Below are 17,702 nucleotides of genomic sequence, written 5' to 3'. Positions count from 1 at the left end.
GGACCGGGCCCCGTGTGCCCGGGACTGGCCTGGGGGGGGGGTCCCACCTGTCGCGCCGGCGGTGGCACCTCCGACCGGCCTGCGGAGCCGCTTCCCCCTCCCGGGCAGCAACAACCGTCTCCATGGCGACGGGGCGCGGCGGGGAGGCCGCGGTGCCGCCGCCCCGCCCCGCCCCGCCGTACCGAGCCGCGGCGGAGCCGAGCGGAGCCGGCGCGGCCCCGCGGAGGGCGGCGCGGGGCATGGGGCCCGGCGGGCGGCGGGCGGGAGCCGCGCTCTCCGCGTCGGAGTGAGCGCGGGAGACGCCGGCGGAGCGCGATTCCTCCCTGCCCCAGCCCCCCCGGGGGGGACCTCGCACGGTGCCGCCCGGCTCGGATGCCGCCATGGGGAGCCGCATCTCCAGCATCCCCGCGCTGCCCCGCGGCGGCCAGGGCCGCCTGCACCGCGCCCGCCACCACCACCTGAAAGGTAGGGCTCGGCGCTCCCCGCGTGCCCGGCAGGGCGAGAACCCGCGGCAGCGGCGCAGCCCGGTGCTCTGGGCACCCCCAGGTGGGCTGCGCACCTGGGCAGGACACAAACCGCGGGCACCCCCAGGGACTCCAGATGAAGGTGGGCTCCCTGGGCACCCACCGGGGTGGTGGTGACACCCTGAGTACCCCACGCAGGACAGGCACCTCTAGACAGGCTGGGCTTCCTGGGCACTCCCGGGGTGGAATGCCCGATGCTTGGCACCCCAAGCGCTCTGGTGCTTTCGGCCCCTCTGCCCTGCTCCCGACTCTGCTGCTGCCCCCCCCATAGGTGGCTTTTCAGTGCACAGGTCTGCCAGGGCAGTGGCACTCCCAGAAAGGAAGGGACAGCATGTCAGAGGAAAGAGTCCCCAAATGTTTCTCAGTGAACGAAAGCTTTACTTTGGCATCTTTTCTGGGTGGTCTAGGCTTGTGTCTGTGCGTGGGACTGTCAATACCGTCTGCAGGAGGGCAGTGGGTATTTGGGGCTTCTTGTTCAGCTTACATGGTTATTCCGCTCCTCAGGAGAGTGAAATTCGTTTTCTGGAATCCTAGGGCACTATTGGGACCAAATCAGATGGCGATGACTTCCTTGAGGCGAGCAGGAGTGACTGCCCAAGGTCTCCTCTGTTATTGCTCTTTTCACCCCCTTTTGCTGTAGGATGGGAGGGTGGTAGTGGAAAATAACCTGTCATTCTTGAAAGGGCTTTCCTCAGGCAGCAGTGTACCCCTTGTGTGTTCAGTGCTTCCTGGATATCTCTTCACTAGGCACATTTTCACAGTTGAAGGCACTGAACGATGAGGGAGAGGATGTCAGACATCTCTCTGTAAGCAGGGAATGAGGCAAGATGCTGCTCCCACAAGCATTTCAGATGATCAAAACTTGTTGCAGCTTCCCCAGTGTGCTGCAGAATTTGCAACCACCAGCGTGGAAAATAGGGATGTTGCTGTTTGCCCTTGTTTTTACTGAGCTTTCAGATACTACTTCGGCATGGTCTGGGGGAGTGGAAGTGGTTAATGATGGGCAGGGCAACTGGTTGTCATACAGAAGGATTTTCTGATATTTGCATTATTCTTCCATTACACCTCTCTGCTCCCTTCCTCTGTGCTTAGATGATTTGGACTGTTTGCATGAACTGAGGGTGATCATATCATGGCTTTTTGAATGGCCATGCAAAGAGATACTCTGAATGCTTACAGCTCTGTCATGAATCAAGTCAGAAACTCAACCCAGACAATGGCTGTGCTTAACATTAGATGTGCATGGAGGGGGATGCTGAACCCTAAACGATGAACCGTCGTCTTGTATCAATGCAAACATGAAGGCACACATGATGCTGTAGTAGTTGGTATGCAATTGTAAACTGTCAGGAAGGATTTATTTCCAGAGAACCATGCTGTCAGCTGGAAATCTTTCTGGAGCAACCTTAAGCAGATAAGAATTTATAAACTGGAAGCAGAAGGGACACTGCCACTTAATCCATTATCAATGGTTTATGTGAGACTTTGAAGATGCTCTGTATGAATCACCAGATTTTGGGGCGTGTTTTAATGGCATTCTGTTGCTTTCTTTCTTCCTTTGATGTCCAATTTAGTTACATTTCTACCTGTGCTGAGGCATCAAGCAGAAATGTTCTAAATTTCTGTGATGTACCACAGCACTGAAATAATTTTGATTCGGAGTAAAGAGTTATCAGGATATTGCTTTTGTTCTAAAAACCGAGCAACTGCCAGGGACAATATGTGCATTTTTTGTCTTTTTTTTTTTTAAACTGGATTGCCTCGGTCCTACATTTAAATGTAAAATAAACAAGTCTAATTGCGTTTGACAGGTTCCTGTAAAATGGTCTGGAGGCACAGTAGTGAAAGTATGAATGTCACACAGTTTTCTTACGTATCTGCCATTTAACATTTTGTAAAGTGTATTTTACAGTTGTTCTTCCCTCAGTGTCTGGCTCAGTGTTAGGGACACTGAACTTTGATACTTTGGCTGCTGTCTAGTGACCTCTGCAATGACCTCTTCCTAGCCTAGTGCAGTGGGTGATTGGGATCTTTCCTGCAAAAGCAGGAGCTGTGATTGCATTCAGTTTCCCTAGGTAGCCTGAGGACTCTGAAGTCAATCCTTGAGCCTTACAAGTTCATCTCTGCTGTATAAGAGATAAAACCTCTACATCGTAGAGCTGTTGTCCACATGTACTGATAATTTGCATCCCTTTCTTTTAGTCCTGCTAAAAATGGTCACCTTTATTTAAGCAAATCTGAAGACCATGTGGTGTTTTTGGTGGTATTGAAGGTATAACACAAGTATCATCAAAGACTGACATGGCTAGCAGAATACATTGCTGTAGATGGTCGTGCATAAGAAGGAAAGCACCCAACTTTATTTTCAGGCTTCAGCTGCAGTTTTAAAACCACGTAGCTGAAATACACAGGTCTTTACTGAAGGTACATGCAACAGTAAAGCTGGAACCCGGGGCTCATCAGTTGCTTTCTGACTAGGACATTGCTTTCAAATCTGGTATGTCCAGCCCTTTATGAAGGACTTCACATTGCTGTTTACCAGAAAGTGATAGAGGTGAGCAGTTTGGAATTACCTGTTCTGAAGCACTATTGTCATCCCTGGATTGTGAATCCAGATTTTGGTGTCCTGGTTGTGCCTGCAGGCATCGACTGGTTTGGAGACAGTGAATACTAAAGTCAGTGGAAGCAGAAGTCCCTCAGGACCACAGTTGATCAGATGCTATGGTCCTGATGTGGCTGTTAATCTTTAAGTGATGGCCAGTGGTTGGAAGTAGGTTGTAATTTGGTGGTATCATGATGGGGAGGTTGAGGTGAGATTATGTTCAGCATTCCTGTATTTCCCTTTCTGTAACCCAGATGTGGCTGTTTCTCTGGGGTGATGGAAGGTGATCCATTCTGTACTCTCTGAATGCTGAGCAAAAGATTATGATTATCTGGTAGCAATCTCCTTAATTATAAACTCCAGGAAATTTTTGCTGTTCACCCTCTCTGAAATATGGTTTGAGATAACTATCAAACAAGGTGTGCATGGCTATTTGGAGTGGAACTGAGTTTGAAAACTCCAGCTGTATCTAATATCCTGGATTCTGAAATGAAAAAGAGCAACCTTTGCATCAGTGGCTCTGTGTACTTTTTATTTACTGGTGTCGGGGCAGTCTGGCTTGAACTGTTCCAACGAAGGGACTTCTAATATTTCTCAAGATGTACATCCCCAGTTCAACCCATTTCCCTTCCCTAGCATGCTTCCAAGGTAGTCTGTTCAATCTCCTATCTGAATTCTTCTTTTTAATCCTAGTGTAGCTTTATAAGTTACCCTCCTTGCATCTTCCAAATCTCTGTGGCTGTTGCATTCCTTCCTTAGTTACTGCTCAGCCTTGCTGAATGTGTTTAACTCTTCATATGGTGATGTGTAGGCTGTGCACACTGATAGAGCTGTTGTGTAGTTCCAAAATTTCCTGGTCTGGGATGCTAGAAATGCAGTTTTTGTTAGCCCTTAGGCCAAAGGCGAGGCACAGAATGTGAATGACCTCTCCTGTGCTCCACGGGCAAGCAGCTTTTTATCTTCACTTGTCTCCATATCCTCGGCTTCAAGAAAGCTCAGCCGTTTCCATGGGCAGCAGATCAATATTATGTTGTAAAAGCTAAGAGGTATTACTGTCTTACTGTCTCCTCTCTTAAATCCTTTCCTCCAGCCTCCTACTCTGGTTTGCTGCTCTTTCCTGAGGGCCCCCCCCCTTGCCTTGGGAGGCAGCTTTCCATGGTGAGTGACAGTGAGCACGATTTCTTCCTGTTGCTTTTATCACAGGTTAGCACACCTATGGTATTTATGCACATAAATGCATGTGCTGTATTAGACACAGCCTGAGCTCCTCAGAGATCCTCTTTTCAGCAGTGGCTGATTACTCACGGGTTATTCTTTATTACTTGTGTTACAGTGGCATCTGGAGGCTCCCATCAAAATGTGAGTAATGTTTTGCTGGGTGCTTCCATGGTTCCCTGTCTTTACTGCTCATTCATGGAGATAGCTCTTACATGTCTGTGTGATCTCTGTGGGATGATTTGCGGTTTGTATCTCCAGAGTATCACATGAAGCAGGCTGGCACCTTTGCAGGACACTTCTCCTTAGTCCCTTCTTTTGCTAGGAAACCTGAAGTCGGAGTTAGCAGGGGTTTGCCAAAGGGTGTGACTCTGCTTTTCTAGCTGCAAGTCCCCACAAACACAGCCTGTTGTGCAGCACTTTGCCAAGAAGGCAGGGACTTTGCTACTTTTTCTTGCCCATGGGGGATGCCAGCTATGATTATGTTTTGTAGTTGCTGTTCCAAAGACACATAAATACTTTGGACTTTTTTCTCCTTTCACTGGTATTTTATGAGTCTCTGAAATACATGAAGAAGATAGTAATCTGGCTGGTGTAGGCATTTTATTAATTGCATGTTGTTGACAGGAAAGACTGTCTTGCTGCCAGTTCCATTTTATGCACTTGCTAGATAAAACTAAGTGAGGAGTAAAAGGACGTCAGCAGCTGATGATTGTGGGGTTTAGAAGTTGGGGTGCAAGCAGTGCACTGGGGGTGGGGGAGGATGCCACTAGTGATGCTGTGAGATATCAGGATATCTGAGGGATAACCTCATTCCTGTCATCCTTGGTTCTTCTTTGAGTTCTTCCAGCCTGGGAGAGCCAGAAGTTTCATCCTTCAATGTTTTGAAGGATACTTCCTGCCCTTCTGCTTTCATTCTGTCCTGGACCATGCTTGTTTCCCTCTGACCTGTCAGTGTATCTGGGCTGTAAATGTAAAGTTTTTCCTGGCTGAGGTTCTTGGGTTTATACGGCCTTTTCCTAAGAACCAGACTTTTTTTCAAGGATTGAACTTTGATTTATTGCATTTAAAGTGCCTAAAATTGCTCAGTGCTCCAAACACAGTAATTTATCGTTCTTACTTTTCCTTTCCCGTCATCCTTTCCATAAGGTGCTGAAGCCTGTTTGGTGGAGCAGGTAATGCTACAGCTTGTCAGAAATTTCCTGGGAAATCATGTTGTGCTTTGCCTACAGGTGATGCTCTGTATTTTTAAAAGGCAAGAAAAGCTACTTCAGAAAACCAGTGGGAACCAAAACGTAAGTGGAGTAATTGAGCTGAAAATGGTAGTCGAAGACTCAGGAGCAATTAAAAAAAAGCAAATGAAAATCTAGAACTTACAAGGAAAGCTGAACAGAAGCAAATAGAGGCCATGATTAGGTTGTTGTATAAATCTGAATATTGTGTAGTTCTGTTTTTTCACCTTCCGTTGTCTTATAAAAAGATACATGACAACTGGAAGAGGTTCGAACTAGGGCAACAAGGACAGTCGAAGGTCTGGATTAATTTCGTATGAGGAATAATTGTATAAACCAGGACTCTTAATTGTGGAAAAATGAACAACCAGGCCAGGAAATCACTAGCATGTAGTAAAGGGGCAGAGCTCTACTCTTCACTGTCTCTTCCAGTACAAGTATTAGAGGAACATCAAAGGAAGTTGGTAGATTCCAGGTCCTTTTGAACAAAAAGGAGGTTGTAGCCATCTGCAGTGGTTTGTAGCCCCATAGAACTCCCTAACAGTGGATGTTGGGGATGCTGAAATGGATCCAATTTTATAAGAGATGGGAGGAGGTAATGAAAAAGAAATCCTTTTAAGTTTGCTACATACAAAGACCACACACTTGCTCTGCTCATGTGGACTTTCCAAGGGCAATTTCCTAATGCTATGCATGTTCATATTATAAGGATAATACTGAAATGAGAACTTGAAACTTCTCCACACCAGTGAAAGGTGGAACTGGGTTGTCCACACATTGCAGTGATGGATGGAGGAGTAGAGCCTGCTCTGATATTGGCTGATCTTTAGCTAGATCCATCTCTTTTTCAGAGTGTTTCATTGCTGTGACAGCTTCAAAGTCAGGCACAAAACATCTGGGCTTTATCTGGGAGAAAGGAGAGATTGTGACAAGGTCCTTGTGCAAGCTCCTATCACAGCTCTCTTGGATGAGGCTGTGTCTTCTGCACCCAGTGGTTTTGATAAATAAAGATGCTTTTGCATGTGTAGGCTCTTTTGGAGTCAGAAGAAAGCTAGTTTTCTTTGCTTTCATTGATCTCCTGAGTGACAGGGACCTCAGTAGCCCCAACTTCATTTTGTTTCCTAGAGTATAGAAATAGCAGCTTTTGTGGATATCCTTGTATCTGGGGAGGTTTCTACTACAGAGGCTCAGAAGATTTCGGTTTTGGCAGCTGTTCTTACCTACTGCTGCTAAGATAATTGCAGGAACCAGCTACTTCTGCATCACTGAAATTGTTGCCCATGGCAAGTACATAAGTACATGTTTCACTTGGAGTTCATACCTTTGTGGTGGCTACTTATTTCGAACTGGGGCTCCACATCTGCTCTCTGACTTAGCCTGCCTTACATTTTAGGACATCTGAGTGATCCAACTCTGAACTGTCCCAAGGAGTGAGGTCTGCAATGCTTGTGTTTCCATACTGTTTTTATCAGGAATGGTTGATCTAAGATTAACCCTAATCACAGCACAGTGCAGCTGCTCAGTGCTGTGCTGTGAGCTGACAAACCCCAAAGCAGTTTCTTACTTTAATCACAGCACTGTGCAGGTGCTCAGTTCTGTGCCACAAATTGTGACAAATCCCAAAGGAGTTTTGGGGACAGGGGCTGAATTTTAACTGAAATTTAGGGTCTGGCAACGGTTAAAGTTTCAGCTGTGACTGCAACGTTTGTAGGTGAAACTGAGCTACCTTTTAACCTGGCTAACTGGGGTGTTGCTGGCTGTGTAGCTGGGGAGGAGGGCAGGCTCTTGGATACTAACCCATACCGAGGTCTGGGCTGATACAACTCTGTGGTTAAAATCTACTCTGCTTCAGTTTTAACCTCCATTCATTCTTGGGGATCTCTAGCTGATAAAAGCATGTTGTATATAAGATTCTAGTTCGTGTTTATACTACTGGTTATGTGCCCTTCCAGTTACACATTGAAGTAGGATTGTGTTTTAGAATTAGAGGGTAGAAGATGCAGTGGTGGTTTTATGTTTACACGATTCTCCATTAGTCCACCTTAGTTCAACTCTTTGCTGAAGCACAGGGAGGGATTCTCGGCTCTCAGAAAACTGTCAGGTTAAACCTCAGAGCTATTTTATGCAAAGCTTTGAAAAGTAAATGTTAACAGGTCTCAGCCAGCCTCAGAGATAAAATACCATGCATGTTTTTTTAGTTTGAAAAAAAACCCACCTAATATAAACTTTTTTTTTAAAAGCCAGTAATAAAATTTTAGATTTAATAAGTTTAAAAGTACTGGCATTGCTTACACTTCTCCTTCTGCTCTTTGTTCCTTCATATTCAGTATTTGGGTTTCACCCTGGTAACGCTGACTCTTCAGATGTTCCTGCATGTGTGGGTTTACAGACATGTGCACAGGCATATGCAGAGATTCACTATTTACTGTTGATCTCATAATTTTTATGATATGGCCAGAACACATCCTATGTGTAGCATTGGGACTGGGTAAGGCTGGGAGCTGCCAAGTTATTTTCTAATTATGTTACAGTCCTTTCAGCAAATGAATGGCTGGGGAGCCATTGAGTCTGTAACTAGCCAGAGCCAGTGTCACAAACTAGTTAGTGGGGCAGCAAAGAAGGGGAGCCTTCCTTCTGAAGAGGACAAGGGACCATGGGATGCTGAGCAGACCTGGAAATCTGGGATCCTTTGTCCCAGTAGAATTAATCAGGGGCATTTTTGGGATATTGGTTTTTTACTAGGGGGATGAATGTGAACATGGAAGCCTTTCTGAGCAGCTCATTTGGACATCCTTTGGCTTCACCCTACTTGCAAGCTGTAGCTTACACTCTGACCCAGAGAGAAGAAACAATCATGTTATGCTTGGTTCCTTCTAGCTCACATTGACATATCCTGTATGTCAACAAACAATTAAAAAACCCCACTGATCATCTTTTATCCTCTGTTAGTCATGAGCCCTGCTTGATTTCCCTTTAACTGCTACTTGGATGGAGACATGATTGTGTTTTGTGCTCTGCTGCTCATCACACCATCTAACATTAAAGATTAGTGTTAGAGTCTTTAACTTGCTACTGCACAGGCTTTTGCCAGATAAGCCAAGCAGCTGTAGATCCAGAGCTTATTTGCCATCCAGAATCCAATTCTTCATCAGAGGTTTAGTTTGAATCTCCTCTTGATGGGATACCTGCTTAATATAGACACTTAATTGTGTTACTGTTACTCAGGGTTTCTCTTATTTAAGTAGCTGGTGCAATAGTGTTTTTAACTACCTATCTTTAAGGATCATTTTTGTCCATGATGAATGCCATTTTTTTGGTACTTAACAAGGATTTACTAGGTAGGAAGGGCAGAAATGGTTTCCCATAGAAATATTGAGTCACTGTAGAAGACAGGATACATCTAACAAAATGTTGAAAACAGAAACTGTATTACATGAGTGAGTGAGTCACTTAAATATATATGACAGGAAATGGAAAAGAGAAAAAGTGCATCGCTAAATGGTTGTGTTGCAGCATTTCAGCAAACACAGAAAGAGGAGAAGTAGTTGAAATAATTTACTTTCTGAATTAAAAAAATACAGTGAACATATTATAAGGGACCTGAGTAACCTCTGATGTTAGTACTGGATTTCTATGTTCCACTCACATCTCTGTATGTCTTTTATTTACCTGTTTTAATGGTACAACCCTTCAAAAATTACATCCCTTAACAGGCACAAAATAAAATAAAGGTGCAAAAAGTTTCCCCTACTTAAATCCATGAACACCTTTTATTTTTAAAGGTTTAGAGATTCCAAGTGGCAAATACTGACACAGCTGAGAGCTTTGGTCCTCCATGTGAAACCTGCCCTGCATTAGTTATGGCAGAAAGTTCTCCCCATTTGCTGGATCCCCCCTGTCCTGGGGAGATCATCTGGTGCTCAGTGCATTTCCTTTGGACAGCTGTTCTCAGACCGTATTGGCATGCACTGGAGGAATTAGCAGAGAGATGAAAATGCAGCTTCAGGTTTTGACCAGAGAAGTCCTGCAGGTGGGACCTGGAGCAGTGAACGGAGCGAGCTCTAGCTGCTCTTGCCCACGCTCCGTGTAGTTGGTGGCTGAGCAGGAATTGTCGGTCTGACACGGAGCCCTGGAGGAAAAATTACTGAGCGATGGGTGGGAAGAGAGACTGAGGGTAAACTCCCAGTTTGGAAATGTTAATGAGACATCCATTATCAATAACACCACTGCTAAAGAAAAAATGCTTTGCTGCAAATGAAGCTGTGACATGGGGAAGTGGCAGGCAAAATTTTAAATTTCATACTTGCTGTGGTCTTTCAGTAAGGATTTTGTGATACCCGCCCAGCAATGCCACTATAAATAGTCTCGTTATCTAATCTTGCAACTTGGAATATGACAGAAGATTCTAAGTAGGAAAACAGTTCAGTGTAGCTTTTAGCTATTTTCCTACTGTGTCCCTTGCTTCTGCTTGAGCATAATTGCTGTGCCTCTTGTAATTCATATGGAGACAACATTATTCAGAAGTACAGAATGTCACTAGGGGAAGGAGGGCTCAGATAAAACCTGGAAGATTTATGACATGGGTTAGATAAGGCCATGTAGGAGCTGAGATGAGGGAAGTAATGAGAATTTGCAGACCGGCAGCGTTTCTCAGGGTGTGGAGAGAACTTCTTCATGCCAACTCCATTGGGTCAGATATGGAGTGGGGCATGTTTTAATAAGCTGTTCTACATGCTTGATTGCAGAGGGAACCCTTTTGCTAATAAATAACTCAGACACATCATACAGTATGGGCTCTGTCCACACAGGTCTAGGACCTGATCCAAAACCAACAGAAAGTCCTGAGAAAATTTCACAGAGGCATAGCTAGCACAGAGAAAGCCTCTTTTTCCTTTAAATATTATTTCCCATGGAAGGAGGAGTGAGCTGGTGGCAAGGGTGCCACCTCCTCTCCTCCCCTCTCTCTGCCTGGCTGGTGATGCAAGCCCTAATTTCTGAGCCTGCCTTGGATCCCTCCCCAGCTGTTTCACATGAGGCACCCAAAGTCAGCAAGGAGGGCTTAGTCCTGGGAAAGCTTCTCTTGAGAAGGGGCAGCTAAAAACAACCTTCTGCAGCTTTGTGTGCAGACATGCATAACCCTTTCCTACAGGGGACTGCAGACTGCTTCCTAAACCTTGGGGAAGTTTTCCTGTGGCAGCCATGGGAGGAGGCACGAGGGAGAATGGCTGCTGTAGATCTGAAGCCCCATGAGACTTGAGCCATCCATCCCTTTTTGCTATGCAAGGGGAGTTAGGAAGACTTTGAGTATTTGTTCAAACCCCCGCACTGCTGACCTGCTGTGGCACAGAGGAGGCTCTCTGTCAGCATCATGTCAGCACGAGTCCAGGCAACTCAGCAGAACATGGTGGTGGGCACACATGTGCTGTCCAGCCATGGTCATCCCTGATCCTGCCTGGCTGAACTGAGGGCAAATACTGCTGGTAAATTCTCTACCAGCCCAGGTTCTGGTATTTCAAGTTCCCTGGCGTAAGCAATTACAAGCATTGGCAGGTGAAATGCTTTCTAGACATGGGCTTTCTTGTGATGCAGCCTATTTAGCAGGAAGGTGAGTTACCTTCTTGTGATTAGTTTATGCAGGCAGATCACATTTTCTGTTGGAACAGAGATTTTATATATAGGAAAATGCTCCCAGGTGTGCTTTTTAGTAGCGCTTATGGGCTAGAGCAAGGATTTATTAATAAGAGGCACCCAGACCATACTGTGCACTGAAGTAGAGTGCTTTTGCTCTGATTCAGGGAACTGATTGAATTCAGCAACAGATGCCAAGTATTTATGTCCTTGCTGGAGTTTATCTGTTAAATTTGAAAGTGTTAAAAGCAGGAGTTATTTTTGGAATAAGCATATTAAATAGTGGTGCAGAGTTCCAGCTAGGTATTGGTAGGATGGTATTTTCTTATTATGTGTAGTTGTCCAAAGTGTTTTGCTCAGCCCATAGAGATAGAAGGACGTGGGGATAATATGTTGCTCTAGATTTGCACCAGAATACTTGAGTTCAGAGAGCCTTGTGTCTTTGCTTGTGACATTCTTTGGTATCATGAAGAATACAATTAAATTTATTGTCTATGTACAATTGCATATAAGGTGTCTTCTGACAGTTGTCCATATTTCTACAGTAACATGATGTAGTGTTTTTTTTGATCTTAAGTATGTTTCTTAGCTTATTAACAAGTGTCCAAAATCTAGAGAAGCTGGTACTTGCCTTGGAAACCATTGTAAGCACACTTCTTGTTTCCTTTTTCTCACTTTCCCCTTTTTCTGTGCTTCTTTGTTTAATTTATTCTGTAACTTCAGCTAAAATAGCCTAGGCCTTTATTTTTGTTTATAGCTTGTTTATAATTCTTAATAGTTTTAAATTGTTTTGATTTTATTATCTTGTATATTTTACCCTGTTAGTCATTATTATTATAGCCTTTTAATCTTTCCATGGGCCATCCTGAAGCCCTTGAATGGTGACTCTTTACAGCTGCACCAAGACTCAGGGTGAGGATGAAAAGCTGATCTATAAACTTCAGGCAAGTTGTCACATTTGCAGTGCCTCTGGGCCATCCTGTGCCTCAAAAATTAATGCTACTTAAAAATTGTCCTCTGCCATGCTCCAGCAAGTAAGATGATGCTGTAATTATTTATGACAGTTAAAATCTCCTGAAGTATTCAAATAAAAGCTAAACATATAGGGAAAGGACATCCTGTGGATGAAGGTTATAGTATGACAGAAAGGATGGCTTGCTTTGTCTGCAGGTCACATTGACAGGACAGATAGAAATGCATGTAAGAAGAGATGGAGACCTAGATGAAACAGATTTTAGGGGGAACTCCATAGCTGCTGCCACTGGGCTATTTTCAGGTGTTTGGATGAGTGAATGACCCAAATATAGTTTAAGCTTGTGACTATTTCATTTTAATAGCAATGCAAATACAGTAGGTGAAGGCTAAGAGCACTGCATCTAATTTAGCAGTGTTGCTTTAGCAACATCGTGCAGGATGCAAATAGTCTCCTTGGTAACACTTCCTAAGTGTCATTAGATAAGCCATGGCTATAGACACAGAAGCAGATCAGAATGAGAGACCTGCTCTTGTGCTGTGCCTTTTTATAGCCCCAGACATCCCAATTAGCAGGATGGCAAAAGGAGAGGGGAAAGCTGTTTTGAGGATTGTAAAGCTTGATAGTGTTTTATGTGCTGTGCTTTGGAAAGCACAAAGCTTTGTGCACCACTTGTGATGGGATTTTCTGACTGAGTTTAAATAAGGTTTTAAATAAAGGGAGGGTGTTGTTCCTGTCCACTCATGGCACTTGTCAGAGACACATACACAGTGTCCTCCTGCCTCTCCAGGAGGGATGCTGATTGCAGATGTTAACCCCTCTACCCTAGCAGCATATCGATGTCTTGGTGAGTTTTGAATCCACAAATTAGGAACAGGAGAGAGAAGGAGACTCCAGAATTTAGTGTGAATGTGATCCTCCCATCCTCATGCTGGAGAGGAGGTGGATTATGAAGTGATGGTGGAGGATCTGCTTTTGGACTTCATCAAGTACAGGATCTGCTTCCTTTCTGCAGACCTTCTCCTGCCCCAGAATTATTGCTAGTGGATTACCTCTCCAGAACCAGATTTGGGGTTCTCTGTTGAATACCAAAGATCTTTCCAAGGGATCAGCAACAGAGTAGGGATGAAGGTGAGAAATGGGGTCACTTAGTGCTCAGAAGCAGAGCAGTAGTTTCTGCTGTTGGCATTGTCTTACGGAAAAGAGTCATGAACAGAGGCAGATTTTCTAGCTCTCATGATAACTGATCTTTTCCTTAAAGCCTCAGCTGCTGGACTGAAGGGATTTCAGAAGCCTAGCTTTTTGTTTAACCCACTTCAATTTTATGTACTTCTCTGGTGCAGAGAAAAGCTGCAAGGTATAAAAGGAATGTGACCTAATGGCTCAAAAATCAGCAAGCATACATAGGAACCACCAATGCTTTTGTGTTACACTGATATCTATTTTAATCCCACTGGGTGATGCCTGAGGATCTCATCTGAGGAATCTAAATACCTGATAATGTCAACTGGAGCACATGAAAGACAGGGGAAGGAGCCAAATCCACAAGAGCATCAAAACAGGTTTATTCTTGTTAGATATGACAGTCTCAAAGAGCAGATGGTTTTGTTTTATCATGAGCTTGACCCTGCTTCAATAGAGGCAGAAAATTGCTAGACTTCCACATTTATTTATTTTTTTAGAAATCGTCTCAACCAAAACTAAACCAGACCCTTGTAGCCAAACACCACCTGATCTGTGACCTTCAGATCCACACACAAGTGGAGACTGCGCAGTCCAAAGGCCCCTTTTTCATTTTGGCACTGTGCAGCACCTTGCAATTTAGGTACATTGCAAAAGACTGAGTGCAATTTTTCCTGTTCTAATGTAAAAGGGAGTTAAAAAGTCAGTAGTCTCTCTTTACAATGAGAACTCAGAAATGCCCCCCCCCCGTCCCCATCCCCCACAGCCCTTTTTTGCTCCCAAATCCTCTTGGAATCCATCCATCTTTGTATCATTCCTATCTCGTGGCCTCCATTGTAAATGTCAGTGCTAATTAATGAGACCTTGTCCCTCCATGTAGTTCAGATGAGTAACAAACCAATGTTTGTTTGTGAGATGGGTGCCCTTACATCTCCCCTTCCCAAGGGAAGGCACTGGGGCTGTACGTGACAAGCTGCAAGAGACAAAGTCCAAAATGCTGCTCTACCCCTGCGGTGTCAAAGCACGCAGGTGGAGATCTCTTGAGCTGGGTGAGAGAAACATTTCCTAAGCCTTTTAGAGATTAAAATGGAAATTCTGGGGTCCCTTACTGAATTGCCCCTACACCATCCCACCCCTGTGGTGGGCTGCTGGGGTTTTGCTGGAAGGCACTAGTGAGTTTTCAGCTTTGTGAAGGGATACACTGGGGTCACTGGACCCCGGGATGCTGTTCCAGCCCTAAGGCAAAATGTTGCTGCCTTCCCTGTGTGTGTAACAGCTTTCATGCAGTGGGTCTGGGGATTGATTTGAAAGTGAAGTTTGTCTTTGCATCCAGATTGTTCTGCAGTAGAGGGACTGAGCAGCTGTTCCTCACCACCGTGGCCTGTGGCTTATTAGGACATGGGAATTTGGACAAATGACTCTGCTAAATGGTAGCTCAGCCTTCAAACTGCCCTTCCCTCTTCTGTCTGCAGAATAGTGTGTTTCTCTCTAGGACAGCCATATTGGTGTGTGTCTGCCACATGTAATTTGGATTCTGACTTCTTAAACATTTGCAGGTAGAATTTTTTAAACCAGCTTGGGGTAGGAAAATTATTTTCCTCCCTGGTATTCCTGGGATGTTTCTCCTGCAGAGAGATGAGGTGAAGCTTGTGCTTTCTGGAAAAAATCTAAGGGTGAGAGGGGTAAGTGAGGTTTCTCTGCATTCCCTCTCATGGCACTTGGAGGGTTCCAAGTAAAAATGTGTGGGGGCAGGAGCTGAGACTGAAATGACAGTCTTGTGATGAAGGACTGGTGACTCTTCTCTGGGAGCAGAAGAGCTGGCTGGCATTTTTTTCCCCACAAATACCATAAAAAGCAAAGCACAATCCTGTGTGGTGGTAGCAAACTTTTTTGTTGGTCGTAAGCCCAAGGTGGATTTCAGCCTGAAACTTGGTTTCCCTGACATGTGGGACCACGTCAGCTCATCCAAATGTGTGCAGTCCTTTTTTCACCTATGGGGATCTCAGTTGGGTACAGTGGCCCTGGCCACCCTCTGGTGTGGTCAATGCAGCTGCTCTGCAACCTTGACCTGACCCAGCTCAGGCATTTCTGCATTTACACCACAGACTCATCCCAAATAACACCTTTGCCCAATGCCAGTTCATTGCCCGTTCAGCACAAAAAGCGATGCTTTTGTATTCCCAGTTCTGTTTCTTTGCAGCACCTGGGTTTTCCTTGGAGATCTCTCATTCTCACATGGAGCCAGCCCCAATTCTCAGGGCTGACAGGAGTGCAGGGCCCTGTAATGAGGCTGTGAGCCAGAGATCCCCCAACCTCACCTCATGCACCTGAGGGTCTTGCTGATGTGCAGTTGCAAACTCCCTTTAAATCAGTGTTTCCATACAAGCAAAGGAGCTCTGGCTTTTTTGAGGCCTTGTGTAATTTTTTTTTCTCCTTAGTGGAAACTGGGAGTTTTGCACCCTGCTGTGGCTTCCTAACCCACAAAGAAATCCCTTCTTTCTCTCTTGAGAAGTTGATGCTGAGGTTTTGCAATGCAGCCCCAGTTAGAGGTGGGAGAGCAGTGGGGGATTGCACTGTGGCTCTTATGAGGGATATTCCATCCCACCTTGCCTAGGACGGATGCTCTGTCCCATCTGGAGCAGTGACAGAGGATGCTTTGCATCTCCTACCCTCTCCTGCTCCTGTCCCCTGTGCACTGGGTGTTTTGTGTCTGCCAGCCAGACTCCCCTGCCAGCTCCACTGCCTGTCACCCACTGGGAAATCAGGGTAGTCTGTAGATGGGGGCTGAAGTGTGTCTCTGCAACAGGAGGGGGCACCCCAGTGTCCGATCCAGTGCATGAGATTACTTTCTCAAACCCCCTAATCTTGACCTCCATTCTCCTTTTGCTGCCTGTTTCTGTGGATATGCTCCTTTCTGCATTTCTTCACCAAAAAAACAGAAGAGATGACAGCCAAAAATCCTTCCCAAGCAGCTGGGGTAGCCACAAGGCGACTCTGGCTTTGGCACAGAAGTCCCTCATTCAGTATTCACCTCTGACAGCAGATGACTTTTGGCCATGCTCTGCTTGCTCAGATGCAGTTGTTTATTGCTTGCTGGATGCTTCGTCTGCAGCTGGGAGCTGTGCAGCCATGCCTCAGACTGGCACCCTTTTCTCTTATTTTTATATTTTTAGTGGCCTTCCTGTTGCAAACACATGAATTATCTTCCTTTTTTATGAGCATCTTCTTAGCAGAATATTAATGTGTATAATTAAGATAGTGTTTGGCACTTGAATCACACTGTTCATCCCAAAATTGGCTTGATTACACAGCTGGTCCTCTAGAATGAGGCTGGGTCTGTTTAAAAGCTTCAGTATGGAGATAGGGGCAACGTTTCTTCCTCCAAGGAGAAAATGTCCATTTCATATTTCTAGCTATATTGTAAACAGTGATTACTCTATTTTAAGGTGAGGAAGAAGTCAAGGGAATGGAATGGCCAATTTTGGTTTTAATCTACTACATAGGGAGTGACCCACAAACCCACTTGACTTACTTTGGGATTGGATTTTTTTTCTGCATTATTGAAGGTAAAAAGCTGGAGTATCCTGCATTCCCTTGGTTGGTTCACATGTGATGCTTGTGCTTTTCTTCTCTCTCTGATGTCTTGAAACTCAGGTGTCCCTGACAGCCAGACGAAATCTGTCAGGTCAGGCACTGAATTTTCACCAGCTTCCAATATGCAAACCATAAAACTATCTTTAACAGCAGTCTTAACCTCTCAGTGTTACAAAATCATGGAAGAAAAATGCCTCCAGACAAGTCTCTGGGATTACTTCAGCTTTCTGCAAGGCAGCTGAGAAGTTATGTTCAATTTTACTGTCAATTCTTCTGCTTTAAACATTGCTGCTGTAAACTATCAGCCCCTCCTGTGAGCACGTTTGTGTTTGGAACTATCCAGTAAATCAGATTATAGCTGCTCTTTATTAACTCTGATGCACATGATTTCAGCAGTAGAGGTTTGATTCAGAGAAAATGAATGAGGATAGTTAAAGTCAAATATAAATAGACCTTATTAAAAAACAAACAAGCCAGCCTCTGTTTCATTATGTGGCTTTTAACTGCACCATGAGAATAGAAGTAGCTCTCATTAAAGTTCCCTGGCAGCCTTGTTCTCTCCATCTTCTTCTGCAGACTTGCTCCTAGGAGCTGTCAGGGACATGAAACCTATCTGCACCTTGGAATGAGAGAGAAAGGGACAAAGCAAACAGAAAAAGCCTATGTGCATATGCACACAATAAAACAAGCATAGCCCTGCCAGCATATCTGCATCCCATTCCAGCTCCTAATTGTGTCTGTGGAGAGTATGA

At 44.9% G+C, this 17,702-nt stretch overlaps 1 protein-coding gene across 1 annotated transcript in view; it reads left to right on the top strand.

The window, feature by feature from the left end:
- The first annotated feature begins 380 nt into the window (after positions 1-380).
- NEURL1 (neuralized E3 ubiquitin protein ligase 1) overlaps positions 381-17,702 on the top strand; it is a 151,136-nt gene continuing 133,814 nt past the window's right edge. Inside the window, exon 1 of the mRNA XM_051616603.1 lies at positions 381-465. Coding sequence (XP_051472563.1) covers positions 381-465 — 85 coding nt within the window. The remainder of the gene's footprint in view (positions 466-17,702) is intronic.

The sequence above is a fragment of the Apus apus genome, chromosome 4 (assembly GCF_020740795.1).
Source record: "Apus apus isolate bApuApu2 chromosome 4, bApuApu2.pri.cur, whole genome shotgun sequence".
Taxonomy (NCBI): domain Eukaryota; kingdom Metazoa; phylum Chordata; class Aves; order Apodiformes; family Apodidae; genus Apus; species Apus apus.
Note: the sequence above shows the minus strand (reverse complement) of the source record. Positions and strands in the feature narration are given on the sequence as shown.